At 51.8% G+C, this 18,779-nt stretch overlaps 1 protein-coding gene across 1 annotated transcript in view; it reads left to right on the plus strand.

Annotated features, from left to right (window-relative positions):
* Positions 1-5,007: 5,007 nt before the first annotated feature.
* The window catches only part of LOC142297317 (kyphoscoliosis peptidase-like), a 67,431-nt gene continuing 53,659 nt past the window's right edge, over positions 5,008-18,779 (plus strand). The window contains exon 1 of the mRNA XM_075341555.1: positions 5,008-5,205. Within this exon, the coding sequence (XP_075197670.1) occupies positions 5,008-5,205 (198 nt within the window). The remainder of the gene's footprint in view (positions 5,206-18,779) is intronic.

Genomic DNA, 18,779 nt, shown 5'->3' on the forward strand with positions numbered 1-18,779 from the left:
GGTCCCTGTGGGTGGGACAAGACTGGGAGTCTTGCGGGATTAATGACTATCGTGTGAGACTATGGTATCAGACAGTGAGGAGGAGGACATGCAAACAGCAGCAATAGTACCAGAAACTATGAAGTGGTCTGTAGTGAAATTGAGTCTGGAAGTAAAATGTACTGTACTGAAGATGTTGAAATTTTTTTGCCCACAGTGATGATGTTACAGAAATAGTGTGCCTAACTGTTAGTAAAATACTGTTGGAAAAAACTAAATCTGTGTCCTTGAATCCCCTCCTGGAAATCCTGGTCTATACAATGGCCTGAACACAGGTATGGCTTAAACACACAAAGTCCACAGATACCACCAGGAAGACCGCCAATATCCCCTTTCTCCTTGCTCTGTGGTGGTGGCCAGACAGTGGACCCCCAAAGGAGAACTACTGTGCAAAAGCAGAGACCCCCCTTCACCCATGACAACTGACCTATGCCACTCTCACACAGATGCACAGGGACCCAAGACGTAAGGGGCCTTACCTCTACCTCCAAAGCTAAAAGGAGCTTCTGTCATAGTAGAACTACTGGACTGCAAAGGATCTGTATACTATTCTTGCACAGGGACCCTTTTTAGTCTGTTTACACCACTGTCTTCCAGCGCCTCAAATTAGTTGAAAAGTGTCACCCATCAGAATAAAGATTGTGTAAGTGCAGGCTCGTGCAGCCAAAGCAACCTTTTGTGGGCTTTACACGCTGCAACATCGCTAGCATTTGCTAGCTATGTCCAGCGCGATTGCGCCCGCCCCCATCGTACATGCGATATCTGGTGCTTGCTGCCGTAGCGAACATAATCGCTACGGCAGCTTCACACGCACATACCTGGTCGGCAACGTTGCTGTGACCGCCGAACAATCCCTCCTTCAAGGGGGAGGTGCGTTCGGCGTCACAGTGACATCACCGCGACGTCACTAAGCGGCCGGCCAATAGAAGCAGAGGGGCGGAGATGAGCGGGACATAACATCCCGCCAACCTCCTTCCTTCCTCATTGCTGGTGGATGCAGGTAAGGAGATGTTTGTCGTTCCTGCGGCTTCACACACAGAGCAACAAACAACATCGTATCTCCTGATGTAGCGACATTATGGAAATGAACAACGTTACACAGATCAGCGATTTTTAACGCTTCTGTGCTCGTTCATCGTCGCACTTAGGATTTACACGTTGCGATGTCGCTACCGGCGCTGGATGTGCGTCACTAACGACGTGACCCCGACGATATATCGGTAGCGATGTCACAACGTGTAAAGTACCCCTTAATTCATGTGTATGGAGAGGATTTCTTTGCTGCACACATTTTTGCAACCAATCTATCTTGTGTGAACATACCCAAAAATATATGTACAACTGAGTGTTCATGTATTTTTGTACGTTATAAGTGTATGGATTCTAATCTAATCATCTTTTCTTCTTCTTTCAATATTAGTTGCCTCCTACAAACTCACCAGATCAGTTAACAAAGCAGCTGATCGGTTATGCTCGTACAGACTTGGAAAAAGTTCGGGCAATCTGGATTTGGATATGTCATCATATAGGTAAGTAGAAAAGGAATCTAAAAAAAATTGTGGAGGGGTATTTGAAAGTCCCAAACAAGAGATATACTATGTCCAGAAAATCAAATATTTTATCGAAAAAATAATATATATATACATATATAACAAAATGTCTCAAATACTATCAATACAAATCATAACAAGGTGCTACATGGGTACACAGTGAAGTCAATCTGGCAGATTTCATAATGGTCATAGTAACATATGTTATAGGGCAGAATAAAGGTCATTAAGTAAAATGAACTAAGTCTAAAATCTCATGTAAATTTTTTGCCAAAAGAATAAAGCATGTACAAATTGTCAAAATTGCGTACATGTTTTGTGTGCTGGTATTCATATGTGCCTGCCGCCCCAACGCATGCTTTGCCCTTCTTTACCAGGGGCATGTTAGGCCTCCTTTACAAGTCTGTGTTTCTGGTATGTGTAGCATATTTTTTACAGATACCACACATACCCACTATAACCTATGGTGATGTTCACATGTCTGTGTTTGAACCAAACACAGAGACATGTCTGTTTATCTTTCAGTCAGCACTAATGACAAGGACCAATATAAGTATATGTGTCGGTGAAAAACACGTACAGCACATGGATGTGTACCGCCCCGGGGCTCGGCAGACTGCCGAGCCGCTCGGATCCGTGCTCGTCGGTGGGTGGCTCGAGCTCCTCCCGGACCCGGGGGTCACGTCTCTCTGAAGGGATGCTGGCGCTACGTGAAGGGATTTCGGTGGGGAGTTTCACGGCCGGGGCCGCGGTTGTTTGGGGGTTAAGTTCGTGACGCCACCCACGGGTTGTGGTGAGTGAGTGGGCACCACCGCTGCCGTTGACTAGGCTCCCGGGGACGGTGTTGTGCAGTTTGGTGTTGATCCCCTCCGTGGGCAGGGGTTGGTGGCCCTGGGGGCCCGATTGGGAGAGAGGTGCGGGCGGGATGGTGCGGTGCGATGCGCTGCCCAAGGGCACTGTTGTACTCACTATTATAAATACACCGGAGTCTCTGGTAAACCAAAAGGATGGTGGTTGATTCCCGCAGCCGGCTGCACTTTGCCCCTTACTCAGGTTGGTGGTCCCCGCTTTCTCCTACACCCCTGTAGTAGAATGCTGACTTCCTTCGCTTCAGCGACGGGAGTCCGCTCCCCGGCTAGTGGATGTCGGGAGAGCCCGTTTGCCCGCAGACACTGGCCCGTGGGATCTTTATGCCTGGGCGGTGGCTTTCTATCCCCCTCGTTGGGCTGTTGCCTTCAGTCGGGACTTGGGTGGGAAAGAACCTAAGGTCCAGACCCCAATCAGTGAATTCGACTTGGTCCAGTGGCTTCTGGGCCTCGTACTGGGTCTGAGTACCCCTCCTGGTGCTCCGGCCTCCGTTTGGCTCCCCAGTTCGGTATCGGCAGGCCACTACCCTGTCCCGGTCCCTGACGGTTCCACCGGCTGTCTTCCCGGCTCCTGCAGGCGGCCACCACCGTCTGCCTCCTGGCCACAGGGTATCCGGGCTCCTACCCAGATCCCTGACAGATGCTACTCCTCTCTACTCCACTTCACCTCCTCTCCTTTTTACTTCCCTAGCCGATCTGTGTGTTATTCCCGCCTCAGGCTATGCGAACTCTTCGGTGGGCGTGGCCAACCATCTGGCTTCGCCCCCGGGTGTGAACGTCAAGACCTGAGAGGGGTGACTCAGGGTTTTTAGGTTGGCTGCTGATACCTTTCTAGGGGCTGGTGTTTGTGCAGGGGGCCTACCTGTGACTACCTGGCTAGCCCAGGGCGTCACAGATGACATCAGTGTACAATCCATGTGCTGTGCCAGGGGCGGACATTGACAGCTTGGGGCCCCTGTGCAAGAAATTGTGCCTGCCCCCACCCCCATTCTTCTATGGCAACAAAGCTGCAGATACAGTGTGACGCCCTGGCAAAACCAGGTAGTCACAGATGACTGTACCCCCCACCAAGAGTACAGGAATCGCCTCCTCCTTGGGAATTTACACCACACACCAGTGGGCGGGAACAGGCAGATGGGTCTTGAGGTGAACAGGGGATGGGAACCAGTCAGTTCAGTTGAAAGTTCAGTTCAGTCAGTGAGTTCAGTGAGGTGAAGGAACAGGGCAGTTGGCCTTTCAGTGGAGTCGGTGAGGAGCTGAAGTGCAGCGTGGTCAGGGTTGGAGCTCTTGGACCACGGGAAGACCGACTAGGTGGCAGACAGCTTTGTAGGGCCACAGGCGACGGAGACCCGGTCGCGGGAGACCTGAAGTGGACCGGGGCAGGGTTGTAGCCCGCCGGTACCGACGACGGGAATCCGGTCCGGAGGCCGTGCTCAGGCGGGGTACCTGGACCCTAGGACGAGGTAAGCTTCAAGCCCCTTGTTAATTGACCAGCGGGACAAGGTACCAGGCGTTGTTCCCGAAGAGAGAAGCCCAGATAGAGCAGACCGGCAGCCCAACGCGAGGGACAGGGTGTCCGCCAAGAACCCACTGAAGTCCCACGGGTCAGCGTCTGCGGACAACGGCTCCCTCTGCGTCCAAAACTGCAGGGGAGCGGATTTCTCTCGTTCCACGTAGGGTTAATCCAAACACCACAAAACACGAGTGCAGGAGGAAGGGCCCCTACACTGCCAACCTGTGTGCGGGACCAGCACACCCCTCTAGAGGCAACCGGCATCTGGCCTTGTTTTACAATACAGACTTGTTGTGATTTCTTCCACAAATTTTGAGTACACCGGTGTCATCCGGTCCAACCTGCCGACAGCGCCCCAGCCATGCTTCTTACCTACACCTGGGCCCCGGGACTACACCTCTCCCCTACCCGTGGAGGAGATACCACCTTGCTGCCCCCATATCATTGGTCCCGGACACCGGCCCCGAGAGGCAGCGGCGGTACCACCATCACATCACCGCAACCCACGGGTGGCCTCACAGACAATCTCCCCTGTAAATACCTCCCTTTTTCACTTTGTGCGTGGACGGGCGGTTGCACGAGCCCTGGGTCCGGCCACCACTCGAGCCCAGGACACGATCCCGGACCCGAGCGCCACTCGAGCAGCCCCGGTTGCCACAGCGGAAGCGGCACGAGTCCACGACAACACAAAACCTGGCGTCACGAACAGGCTTCTTACCCTATCAGTAGATGCCGTGCGCCTTGCTTTGAAATCCGTGAAACGCTCCAAAATCTTGAACTGCCGCAATCTTGCCTGCCATCTTTGGCACCAAAACAACAGCAGCGTCATCGTCTTCCCCGAAAAAGGCGCGAAGCCGAAGCCCCACCCCCTAAGCACGCGGGCGGAACCCAGTGACTTCCAAAGCCGGAATTCGCAAAGGACAGTGGGTCTCGCGAGACTGCTGTTGAAAACCAAGGGGGAGCGGCATAAACCAGGAAGATAAAAGGCAGGGACACCAGGACTTTGCCAAATCCCGTTCCTGGACAAGCAAGCGGCAGGATGTCTCAAGGATCCGACAACCAGCATGTGGAGAGGCCCATTCCCAGGACCGCTGACTGGATTGAGGAGCAGACGGAGAGGATGTGCCGACGAATCCAGGCCCAGGCTCATTTCTTCCTGACAAGGTGGACGACCGAGATGAAGGGCCTGGCTGCAGCTGTCCGGGCACGCGAGATGGATATGGCCTCGGAGAAGCGGGTAAGTAGAGACCCACGCCCCTATGTTCCTCAGGAACTGGCCGTCCCGGCTGAGGGGTCCGGCCTGCCCCCGTCCGCCACGTTGCCTCCCTCGCCACCTGTGTCCGCGGCCAGTGCCACGATCGACCCGCTATCCCGAGCTGCAGCGGCGGAACCCATCCCATCTAACAAGGAGGACCCAGCCATAGGTACCTCGGGCCTTACCAGCACCACCGGTCCGGCACCCGTCTCGGCCCCGAGCCAGGCCGCAACCCTGACGACATCCCATCCGGCCCCGAGCCCGGCCGCAATGGAGATGACGACGGCACCGGCAGTCCGCCCGGCTGCAACGGAGATGACGACGGCTCCGGCAGTCCACCCAGCCGCACCGGAGGCAGGACCCGACTCAGAGTCAACCCCGGTGGCAGCGCCCGCCACTCCCAAATACCCAGTCCCGGCTGTGGAACAGCGGGAATGTACCTGCCGAGAGGCAGAGCAGGCTGTCGAGCACTGGGGCCCACGGCAGTATGAGAGGCTGATCGTAGCCGGCCCCAAGGGCATCCAAGTGGGCCAAGCACCTGAGCAGGAGACGGAGCACGGGACCAGTGCCCCGTATTGGGAGTGGCAGCAACAACAGCTGCGCAGAGAGATCGGTGCCTGCCAAAGAAAAGAGTAAGGCGGATGTGCTTGCCCGCCCTTACAGGGGGAAGGATCATCCGCGGCACGCCACTTTCCGGGTCCGGAGCCCAGCATACCGAGGATAGGTCCGTTACTTTGACCCCCAGAAGGGGTGGGGCTTCCTCTATGAACCGGGACTGGACTCTGAGATATTTGTGTCCCGGAGGGATGTGGCCTCTCACCTGCCAACTGGACACCCAGAACGAGATCTGGAACCCGGGGATATGGTGAGCTACACCTGGCATTGTGGAGAGCGAGGGTGGTTTGCCCTAGATGTTAAAAAGTGCGTCATGGTTGGTGAAACACCATGCCTCGCCTCCCATCATCACCTTCATGAAAAGAAGTGAGGTAGCGGTTCCCGGTTACCTCTATTTACAGTTATTTTGAAAAATACATTTACCCCCGTTAACTGTTAAAAATGGACCATGGTGTCAGTACTGGCGATACCGCCCCAAAAACTTTCTTGGGTCATGTAAATAACCCCCCATCTACCTTCTTGTTACTCACCGCCATGAGGCGGCACCCTGGAGGGATCGGATGGAGGAATGGCCTGCGGTGGAGTCGGCTGAGGTCCAGTCACCACGGAAACCGGTGACTACCCTTCAGGCCAAAGGGTTCTGGTCCTAAGGACCCTTTGGGGTGATACTGAGTGCGGAGCTTTGACCCGGACACCAACAGAGACACCCACCAGAACCCAGGATGGTGTGACACCTGACTAGCGGTGGCACCAAGGGAGGGTATAGGTGTTTTGGGTGGTGGGAAAAAGGGTAGTTGGTAACTGTTTACGTAACATTCAAGATCTGTGCCTCCCATAAAGGGAAGAAATGTTTAAATGTTGACCGTTAAAAATGTTATCCCTGTTTTACCTTTTTTGCAGAAGCAGAAAAATAAACACCGGTGCCGGACAGCCCACGGATGGGCTGTGTTTTACCAAGAGGGAGTGTGACGCCCTGGCAAAAACAGGTAGTCACAGATGACTGTACTCCCCACCAAGGGTACAGGAATCGCCTCCTCCTTGAGAATTTACACCACACATCCCACACACAGGAACATCAGCCACAAACCCTAGTCGCCCCCCATGACACACAGGACACACCAGTGGGCGGACCAGCACACCCCTCCAGAGGCAACCGGCATCCGGCCTTGGTTTACAATATAGACTTGGTGTAATTTCTTCCTAATTGTGAGTACACCGGTGTCATCTGGTCCAACCTGCCGACAGCACCCCAGCCCTGCTCCTTACCTACGGTACACCTGGGCTCCGGGACTACACCTCTCCACTACCCATGGAGGGGATACCACCTTGCTGCCCCCACATCATCGGTCCTGGACGCTGGCCCCGAGAGGCAGCGGCGGTGCCACCATCACATCACCGCAAACCATTGGTGGCATCACAGACAATCTCCCCTGTAAATACCTCCCTTTTTCACTGTGTGTGTGGACGGGCGGTTGTACGAACTCCGGGTCCGGCTACCACTCGAGCCCAGGACACGATCCCGGACCCGAGCGCCACTCGAGCAGCCCCGGTTGCCGCAGCGGAGGCGGCACCCGTTCGCGACAACAGTATATATATATATCTATATATATATACTGTACATATGTGACGCCCCTGGACTATTAGGTCGTCACAGGGTACTGCACAAACTGCCCTTCCGTGCAGTATTCCAAATCCCTCATGGTTCTGTGTCCCTATCATACAGTGTTGCCTCCAACAGCCAATCAAACCCTAGATACACACTGCACCACACCCAACAGGTACACCAGTGGACGGCTTGAGTGGAATAGAGTCGTCCACTTGGGGAGTCAGGGAGGGGAGGTGAGGAGTGTAGTCAGTTGTTCAGTGAGTGGGTGAAGTGAAGTAGCCCTCGAGCTGTGAGGAGCTCAGAGGAGGTTGGGAGTGGTGGCTCCCAAGAGAAGCTGTCTAGGTTGCATACAGTGGTCTGGACCTAGATGAGTCAGACCCCTGGTCGCAGGGGATTGCAGCTAGGTGCCTGGACTTGTCAAGGAGAACGGTCAGCAGCCTGGCACTATCACCGGTCCGGGACCGAAGGCATGGCGGGGTACACGGACACTAGGTCGAGGAGAAGCTTCAGGTAACCCAGCAATTAACCTGAGGAGAACGAAGCCTTTATGATCTGTTCCCACCTGCTCCAGAATCGGGGCACTAGCGCAACAAGGAGGATAGGGCCTTCCATACAAGCGCCCCAAGAAAATCCCAAGCGTGAGCCCTGAGAACAGGCTCCCACAGTTAGCCATAGTGGGGCTCGGCAAGATTCAGACTACTGGGCCACCACGTTGAAGTTAAACTTAGTACCGGGAGGCAGGTCATGGATCACAAGGCAACACTGTAGGGGACCCGGACGAGCTCCCTTCAAGCGGCAGTGATACTCCGAGATTTGGTTTACCCGGTTGTCAGCGTCTGCTTATTGACTGAGTGAGTACTTGAGTGACCCCTGCATCCCACGGCTTCCCACAGAGTCCCGGGGCCTTCCCCTACCCATGGAGGGCCAGGACACTTTGCTGCACCATTCCATCATCTCGGGTACTCCCATCAGCAGCGGCGGTATCCCTTCATTACCGTACACCATGGGTGGCGTCACGAACTATATTTCTCCTGTAAATAGCCCCTTCTTTACTTGAGTGTGGCCCCAAGCCCCCGGGTCCGGAGAGCCTCGAGCCACGAATAATGGCCCCCGGATCCGAGCGGTTCACACACACACACACACACACACACACACCACATTTTTCGTTTTATAAGATGCACCGGATTATAAGACGCACCTCAAATTTAGAGCTAAAAAAAAAAAATTGGGTCCGTCTTATACTCCAGTGGTGTCTTACTGTAGCAGTGTGGCAGTGGTGGTGGAGCGGCGTCACAGGAAGCAGGGGGTCCTGGAGTAGGGCGATGCTGGCTGCTGTGTGACCGGTGACCGGTTGTGCTTATGAAGGATTTCTTGCATTTGATAATGATAAATGCCTTTAGAGCCAAGGCTCTTTAATATGGCACAGTTATGAGAAAGCTCTAGCTGTCATTGTAAGGGCATGAGCTGTATTTATAGACTGAACTTATTTTTACATGGTATTAACTTGCACAATTATAGGAAATATTAATTCAATAGTGATAGAACAGGACTTTGCAGCCCCATCTCAATAGTCAGACCCCCACTACTTTAGAATTTAAGACATATCAGACTCATAATTGCCTTAGTGGGGAAACCCTTTAATTTGGACTATTGTTTCTTTGTTTTATTGAAAACTTCCATTTTTTAAAATATATTTTTACCTTAGAATATGACATCGAAGGACTAATAAATCGAGGAAGTGCATCAAATGATCCTGAACAAATTCTAAGAAGAAGGAAAGGTGTCTGCAGTGGATACTCCAGTTTGTTTCAGGACATGTGCAGGTGAAAAATTGAATCTCAAAGTGAAAATTGTTTACATTGCAGAATTAGCCAATCTATTCAGTCTGCTGTAGATAATCCTTAAAAGATGACAATTTACTGTATTCATTTATATAAACTGAGTGCTTTCTCCAATTGCTGCTGTATCATCGATTGAAGAACATTTTTTTCCTCTTCTGTGCTCATGTTATGCCCCCTGGTAGTAAAGAAGCAAATTTTTCCGTCAACCAACTGGGTATATACCACAAAACGTGATGTTCATGGCCGTGGTTTGATTGACAAGTGTGACGCCCTGGCAAAACCAGGTATTCACAGATAGGCCCCTGCACAACACCATCCCCCACTTAGGAAACACACAGCCAACCTAAAACCCTAGTCGCCCCCCCTTAGGGAAAGACGCTCACACCAGTGGGCGGGACCAGGCGGTTGGACATGCCCACCAAGGGTCTAGACAGCCCTGCAGGGAGAGTTCAAGTTGAACGGTACCAGGGTAGGAGCCCTGGTACCTTGGCTAGGAGGCAGATGGTGGTCTCCGTCAGCAGCAGACAGGAATACGGCTCAGCAGATCCGAGGTGGACCGTTACAGGGTTGTAGCCCGCCGGTACCAACACGGGAACCGATCCGGAAACCGGAGCTCAAAGGGGGTACTCGGACCCTGAAGCCAGGACCAGAAACAAGCGGCCTGGTTAATTAACTGATTGAGGCCAGGACTAGAGGTTCTGTTCCACCCAAAGTCCCTCATAGAAGACAACAGCCCACCGATAGGGATAAGAGGTCACCGCCAGGGCCCATAGATCCCACGGGCCAGCGTCTGCGGGCACGGCTCCTTAGGCCACATCCATCCGGGAGTGGACTCCTGAGTTCCAGACCAGGAAGTCCACCTTACACAAAACAGTGCAGAGGAAAAGGATAGAGACCACCAGCCTGGGTGGGGGACCCGAATGCAACCGGCCGCGGCACCGGCCACCAGCACCTTAGTTTACCAGAGACTCGTGTAATTTATTGACTGTGTGTAATCAAACCTTCCTCTTGCCGTCGCTGTACCCTGCACCTGACACTGGGCAACCATCCCTACCCACGGAGGGGTTAACATCCAGCTGCCACTACATCTCCCCCGGGTGCCCCATCACAGCAGCGGTGGTGTCCCAACTCACCACACACCGCGGGTGGCGTCACAAACTTAATACGGCCTAGCCCGTACATCTACGTCCCCCTTTTTATTTGGCATGTCCGCGAGACCCCCGGGTCCGGAGACACTCGAGCCACCACTCCCTTAGAAGGTCCGGATCCGAGCAGCGCCGGCTGCTGGCAAGGGGGCGGCACACCCCGAAACTTGGCGTCATGAACAGGATACTTACCCATCCACTTACCTAGTGGAAGTGTGCCTTGTATTGGACAGTCAGCGGTGATCCATTGCTAAATTTTCAAAAGTCGCCATTTTTGCCGCCATTTTTAGGCACGAAACCTGCAGCCCAGCGTCTTCTTCCCCGAGAAAAGGGCGTGAAAGCCGAAGCCCCGCCCCCTGGGAACACGGCCGGAAGATGAACCCGGAGGTCGTAAAACAAAACTAACCTGCAGCAAAAAGAAGTGCCGGCAAAAGACCAAAGGGGAGCAGTGGGAAGATGTCTGCGCCTAACCCCGATGGCGGAGTGGCGCCGGCCACTGGAGCGGTGGCGCCGGCCACTGGAGCGGCGGCGCCTACAGATGTGGCAGATGACGGGAATGTGGCGGCTCCAGCTCCAGTTGCAGGAGCGGGGGGAGCTGTGGCCCCGGCGGTCACCCAGGTAATGCTGATCTCCTTGCCCTACGTGCTCAGTGCTGCCTGGCTACCCCAGTATGATGGGAAGCCTGATGCCCTGCAAATGTTCAGGAAGAAAATCTATACTATCCTCAATTTGTATGCCATGACTGGCAAGCAGCGTGCATCTGTGGTACTCGGGCAGCTGACCGGCGCCGCTGAGCAGGAGGTGGAGACTTAGGCAGACGCCGACCGGGTCTCAGTAACCGCCATTTTTGACAAACTGCAGGTTGCTTTGAAACCCGTACTGAAGCGGAGTTGCGGATGCATTTCTATAACTGCCGACAGCGCCCACAGGACAGTATCCGAGACTACGCCTTGAGGCTGCAGACGGCCCTACGCACGCTGAAGCAGGTGGACCCTATTAATGAGGCTGAGAGCAACAAAATGCTGGTGGAGCAGTTCCTGCAGGGGTTAGGGTCCGCTGAAGATCGTAAGCAACTACGGCTGTGGTCTCTAGAACACTCGGATTTGAGCTTTGCGGTTCTAAAAGACCGGGCCATTAAAGCACTACAGATGGTCGATGCTAGTGCCCCTGACCCACCATCCTGGCCAGCTGACACCGCTCTTGTTGGCCCTGCCGGTTCCCGCAGCATTGGCCGGGACTCCGAAGGACCTATCGTCGCAAGTCCAGCGCCTGAGTGATGATGTCGCTAGGATCCTCGCCAGCTTATAGCAACCATCGAAAGCTAAGCCAGCAGAGAAGATACAGCTAGCCGACAGCCCGGAGGATGTCCCGTGGATGCAGGGGAGGAGGAACAACGACAGCCGGTATGGACCACCCGTCTGCTACAAGTGCAACAAGACTGGTCACTACTCTCGCCGGTGTCCTTTAAAAGAGCAACCCCTGAGGCCAAGGGCCAATCTTCAGGAATAGACCCTCAAGGCCCAGCTGACTGGCGTGATCGATACGTTGAAGGTCGCCCCATCATCTCCCTTGCTGTGGACGGTATCCTGACCTACGCCCTTCTTGACACCGGTTCGCAGGTAAAGACTATTCCCTATATACTGTACAAGCAATACTGGTTTGACAGTGAGCTCACCCCCCCAGACACCAGTTTGACCATCATTGCAGCTAATGGATTCCCTATGACCCAGGTGGGGTTTAAGGAGGTGACCTTGAAGGTGGGGCGGGTGGAGCTGAAACATCAAGGGCTAATTGTAGTACAGAATGACCCCAGTGACCTTAACCCAAAAATGGTCCCAGGGACCAACGTGATTGAAAACTGCATGGGGGAAGTGCTGCACCTATTGTAACAACTGTCTGTCACATCAGGAGGGGACCAGCAGAGGGCTCTGCAACGTAAAATCTGGGCTCTCCTGCAGTGGCAACAAGTGAACATGTCAGGTGGAGAGATTGGTGGTGTGCGAGTGATGGATGTAGTGCCTTTAGTGGTACCTCCGCGGAGCGAAATGATGATCTTGTGTAGGGTAGCAGTGGGTCCCCGTGGACAGGATTACCCGGCAGTGGTAGAGCCTCTGCCTTCCGAGCATTGGCCCACAGTAATGGCAGCCAGAGGGGTGATTGATGTCAAGAAAGGAAGAGTGCCCGTGAGAGTGATGAACTGCGGAGAGGAAGAGGTTAGGCTACCCCACTAGGCCACCATTGCTAAATTATTCACTGTAGACGCAGACGCCATCCACGTAGTAACCTCCACTATCACCGCATCACAGCCAGGCAGTGATACCCCATCCAAACAGTTAGAAGAGTGGTGCCGGGAGCTACATGTCAGCACCGAATCCACACCCGCACATCACAAGCAAGGGGTGTACCGGGTAGTGCACGAGTATGAGCAAGTATTCAGTAAACACCCAATAGATTTCAGGAGGATTAAGGGGGTTGAGCACCATATTCCCACCGGCACACACTCACCTATTAAAGAGAGGTATAGGCCGATTCCAACTGCACATTACCAGTGCGCCAAAGACATGTTGAGGTACATCAAGGAGGCAGGGGTCATCCGTGATAGTTGTAGTCCCTGGGTAGCTCCTTTGGTCCTGGTAAAGAAGAAGGACAGCACCATGAGAACGTGTGTGGATTACCGAAAAATTAATCAGATAATGCATAAAGATGCGTACCCTCTTTCTCGCATTGAAGAATCGTTGGCCGCGCTGAAGACTGCTAATTATTTCTCTACTCTTGACCTCACTAGTGGCTACTGGCAGGTGTCGGTTGCTGAAGAAGACCGCGAGAAGACTGCGTTCTCTACCCCGATGGGGCTCTGCGAGTTCAACAGCATGCCATTTGGGCTGTGTAACACCCCAGGAACCTTGCAGAGGCTCATGGAGTGCTGCTTGGGACATCGCAATTTCGAGATGGTCCTGTTGTACCTGGATAACGTAACTAAACTCAAACAGGAGGGAATAGCACACCGCTGCAAGATGCTGTGGTAGCCATGCTGGTTCTGTATGCCTTCAATTTTGAATAAATCCCCAAGAGTGTCAGCAGCAAAGCACCCCCACACCATCACACCACCTCCTCCTTGCTTAACGGTGGGAATCAGGCATGTAGAGTCCATCTGTTCACCTTTTCTGCATCGCACAAAGACACGGTGGTTGGATCCAAAGATCTCAAATGTGGACTCATCAGACCAAGGCACAGATTTCCACTGGTCTAATGTCCATTCCTTGTGTTCTTTAGCCCAAACAAGTCTTTTCTGCTTGTTGCCTGTCCTTAGCAGTGTTTTCCTAGCAGCTATTTTACCATGAAGGCCTGCTGCACAAAGTCTCCTGTTAACAGCTGTTCTAGAGATGTGTCTGCTGATAGAACTCTGTGTGTCATTGACCTGGTCGCTAATCTGAGCTGCTGTTAACGTGCGATTTCTGAGGCTGGTGACTCGGATAAACTTATCCTCTGCAGCAGAGGTGACTCTTGGTCTTTCTTTCTTGGCGCGGTCCTCATTTTAGCCAGTTTCTTTGTAGCGTTTGATTTTTTTTGCCACTGCACATGGGGACACTTTCAAAGTTTTCCCGATTTTTCGGACTGACTGACCTTCATTTCTTAAAGTAATGATGGCCACTCATTTTTCTTTACTTAGTTGCTTTTTTATTGCCATAATATAAATTGTAACAGTCTATTCAGTAGGACTATCGGCTGTGTATCCACCAGACTTCTGCACAATACAACTGATGGTCCCAACCCCATTTCTAAGGCAAGAAATCCCACTTATTAAACCTGACAGGGCGCACCTGTGAAGTGAAAACTATTTCCGGTGACTACCTCTTGAAGATCATCAAGAGAATGCCAAGAGTGTGCAAAGCAGTAATCAAAGCAAAGGGTGGCTACTTTGAAGAATCTAAAATATAAAGACATATTTTCAGTTGTTTCACACTTTTTTGTTAAGTATTTCATTCCACATGTGTTAATTCATAGTTTTGATGCCTTCAATGTGAATCTACAATTTTCAGAGTCCTGAAAATAAAGAAAACTCTTAGAATGAGAAGGTGTATCCAAACCTTTGGTCTGTACTGTGTATATATATAGGAGGAGGGTCTATACAGACATATCCCGTTGTTTGGTGATTGTCAGTCATCTATTTAATGATATTAAACTTCTTGTATTGGTGGGAGGAGGGTCAATATAGATGAGCCCCTTTATCTTGGTATAATGTGTAGAAACTATAAATTTTCATTATTTGGTGACTTAACAGATCTTTTTTTTATCTTTTTTTGCCTGTTAGTGATGTGGAACGATAGGTTTTCACTTATTTTGTAGCATATGTGTGTTTTTTAGCAGTCCTTTTACGTTTGTATGAATCCCAGTGTGTATGCATTGGGTGTATTGTGTGTGGTGGGTGTACCAGCATGGCGATTTTGGCTGCTACTGCACATGTGCAAGTGGGGGAGGCAACCAGGCAGTTAGGAATGCATGCACATGTAGTTTGGAAACACACTGCAGATGCTGAGATTCATAATATGAAAAGGACAATCAGGAGTCTATTAGGACTTACACGTGTGTGTTAATTGTTTATATACTGTCACAGTGCTTATGTATAAGGTGATTCACCTATTTTCTGTAATACTTTATGTCTGATTATGCATTGATATTATGTGGACACTGTGTGTGTCCTATCTATGTTTGTATTAATGTTACTTGGTTATTTCATTAATGAGATTTATACTTAGTGAGGATATTTAAACCCTCACTTGAATGCATTGCATTGTACTGCTTGAAAAAAGTCACTTGTGACTGAAACGTCGTGCTGTATCATATGGGCCATTAAATAGGCTTATTCATTCAAGATTGAAGCTGTGTGCTGCCTTCACCTTTTTTGCTGCTCATTAAAATTGGGTGAGACTGATTGGAAGGACTTTGCACCACAACAGGTTAAGTGCTGCTCCTATTTTTGCATTATATACAGTTAGGTCCAGAAATATTTGGACAGTGACACAATTTTCGTGAGTTGGGCTCTGCATGCCACCACATTGGATTTGAAATGAAACCTCTACAACAGAATTCAAGTGCAGATTGTAACGTTTAATTTGAAGGTTTGAACAAAAATATCTGATAGAAATTGTAGGAATTGTACACATTTCTTTACAAACACTCCACATTTTAGGAGGTCAAAAGTAATTGGACAAATAAACCAAACCCAAACAAAATATTTTTATTTTCAATATTTTGTTGCGAATCCTTTGGAGGCAATCACTGCCTTAAGTCTGGAACCCATGGACATCACCAAACGCTGGGTTTCCTCCTTCTTAATGCTTTGCCAGGCCTTTACAGCCGCAGCCTTCAGGTCTTGCTTGTTTGTGGGTCTTTCCATCTTAAGTCTGGATTTGAGCAAGTGAAATGCATGCTCAATTGGGTTAAGATCTGGTGATTGACTTGGCCATTGCAGAATGTTCCACTTTTTTGCACTCATGAACTCCTGGGTAGCTTTGGCTGTATGCTTGGGGTCATTGTCCATCTGTACTATGAAGCGTCGTCCGATCAACTTTGCGGCATTTGGCTGATTCTGGGCTGAAAGTATATCCCGGTACACTTCAGAATTCATCCGGCTACTCTTGTCTGCTGTTATGTCATCAATAAACACAAGTGACCCAGTGCCATTGAAAGCCATGCATGCCCATGCCATCACGTTGCCTCCACCATGTTTTACAGAGGATGTGGTGTGCCTTGGATCATGTGCCGTTCCCTTTCTTCTCCAAACTTTTTTCTTCCCATCATTCTGATACAGGTTGATCTTTGTCTCATCTGTCCATAGAATACTTTTCCAGAACTGAGCTGGCTTCATGAGGTGTTTTTCAGCAAATTTAACTCTGGCCTGTCTATTTTTGGAATTGATGAATGGTTTGCATCTAGATGTGAACCCTTTGTATTTACTTTCATGGAGTCTTCTCTTTACTGTTGACTTAGAGATAGATACACCTACTTCACTGAGAGTGTTCTGGACTTCAGTTGATGTTGTGAACGGGTTCTTCTTCACCAAAGAAAGTATGCGGCGATCATCCACCACTGTTGTCATCCGTGGACGCCCAGGCCTTTTTGAGTTCCCAAGCTCACCAGTCAATTCCTTTTTTCTCAGAATGTACCCGACTGTTGATTTTGCTACTCCAAGCATGTCTGCTATCTCTCTGATGGATTTTTTCTTTTTTTTCAGCCTCAGGATGTTCTGCTTCACCTCAATTGAGAGTTCCTTAGACCGCATGTTGTCTGGTCACAGCAACAGCTTCCAAATGCAAAACCACACACCTGTAATCAACCCCAGACCTTTTAACTACTTCATTGATTACAGGTTAACGAGGGAGACGCCTTCAGAGTTAATTGCAGCCCTTAGAGTCCCTTGTCCAATTACTTTTGGTCCCTTGAAAAAGAGGAGGCTATGCATTACAGAGCTATGATTCCTAAACCCTTTCTCCGATTTGGATGTGAAAACTCTCATATTGCAGCTGGGAGTGTGCACTTTCAGCCCATATTATATATATAATTGTATTTCTGAACATGTTTTTGTAAACAGCTAAAATAACAAAACTTGTGTCACTGTCCAAATATTTCTGGACCTAACTATATATATGTATATATATATATATATATATATATATATATATATATCTATCACAGCAGTGGGAGGCAGGTACAGTACGGAGGCAGGAGGCTCACAGCAGCGGGATGAAGTAGGCTCACAGCACCGGGAGGAAGTAGGCTCACAGCACCAGGTGGAAGTAGGTTCACAGCACCAGGAGGCAAGAGGCTCACAGCAGAGAGGCAGGAGGTTCACAGGAGAGAGGCAGGAGGCTCACAGTAGAGAGGCAGGAGGCTCACAGGAGAGAGGCAGGAGGCTCACAGGAGAGAGGCAGGAGGCTCACAGCAGAGAGGCAGGAGGCTCACAGCAGAGAGGCAGGAGGCTCACAGGAGAGAGGCAGGAGGTTCACAGGAGAGAGGCAAGAGGCTCACAGGAGATAGGCAGGAGGCTCACAGGAGAGAGGCAGGAGGCTCACAGGAGAGAGGCAGGAGGCTCACAGGAGAGAGGCAAGAGCTTCACAGGAGAGAGGCAGGAGGTTCACAGGAGAGAGGCAGGAGGTTCACAGGAGAGAGTTAGGAGGCTCACAGGAGAGAGTTAGGAGGCTCACAGGAGAGAGTTAGGAGGCTCACAGGAGAGAGTTAGGAGGCTCACAGCAGAGAGGCAGGAGGCTCACAGCAGAGAGGCAGGAGGCTCACAGGAGAGAGGCAAGAGGCTCACAGGAGAGAGGCAGGAGGCTCACGGCAGAGAGGCAGAGGCTCACGGTAGAGAGGCAGGAGGCTCACAGGAGAGAGGCAGGAGTCTCACAGGAGAGAGTTAGGAGGCTCACAGGAGAGAGTTAGGAGGCTCACAGCAGAGAGGCAGGAGGCTCACAGCAGAGAGGCAGGAGGCCCACAGCAGAGAGGCAGGAGGCCCACAGCAGAGAGGCAGGAGGCCCACAGCAGAGAGGCAGGCGGCCCACAGCAGAGAGGCAGGAGGCCCACAGCAGAGAGGCATGAGACCATGGGTCAGAGATTCCCCACCCCTGATCTAGCTGTAGCATGACAAGGGCTGGAGTCGGCGGGCCTGCAGTCGGCCCCCGGCAGAGATCAGCGCCCCCCCAAGCAGAGAGCGGCAGGCGGTTGTCCCCGGGCAGAGATCAGCACCCCCCCGGGCAGAGATCAGCTGGTGGTCAGCCCTGGGCAGAGATCAGCTGGCTCCCCTCCAGCAGAGATTAGTGGGCCCCCCTGGGCAGAGATCAGTTGGCTCCTCCCCCGACAGAGATCAGCAGGCACCCTCTGGCAGAGATCAGCGGTCGGTCGGCCCCGGGCAGAGATCAGCGGGTGGTCGGCCCCGGGCAGAGATCAGCGGGGCCCCCCAGCAGAGGTCAGTGGGCCCCCTCGGGCAGATATAAGTGGGTGGTCGGCCCCGGCAGAGATCAGCGGGTGGTCGGCCCTGGGCAGAGATCAGCGGCCCTCCCGGGCTGGGATCAGTGGGCAGACCACCCCACCACCTCACCCCCCCCCGGGCGATCGTCTTCAGCTTACAGTGCTTACCTGTCCCGCTGGCTGCTGTGTCCTCGCCACCTCAGCCGCTGTTAGTTGCAGGAGTGTAGGTTGCAGAGTGATGACCTCACCACCCTGCTGCACGGCCCAGCTATGACGCGCCGACACCTTGCTCTGCTCCAATGACCCTGCCTCCACTAAGTCTCCAGCACATGGCTAATTTGCATGCTCCACCCCTTCTCATGCAAATTAGTCACGTGAGGTAGTGAA

Source organism: Anomaloglossus baeobatrachus, chromosome 3 (genome assembly GCF_048569485.1).
Source record: "Anomaloglossus baeobatrachus isolate aAnoBae1 chromosome 3, aAnoBae1.hap1, whole genome shotgun sequence".
Classification (NCBI taxonomy): Eukaryota; Metazoa; Chordata; class Amphibia; order Anura; family Aromobatidae; genus Anomaloglossus; species Anomaloglossus baeobatrachus.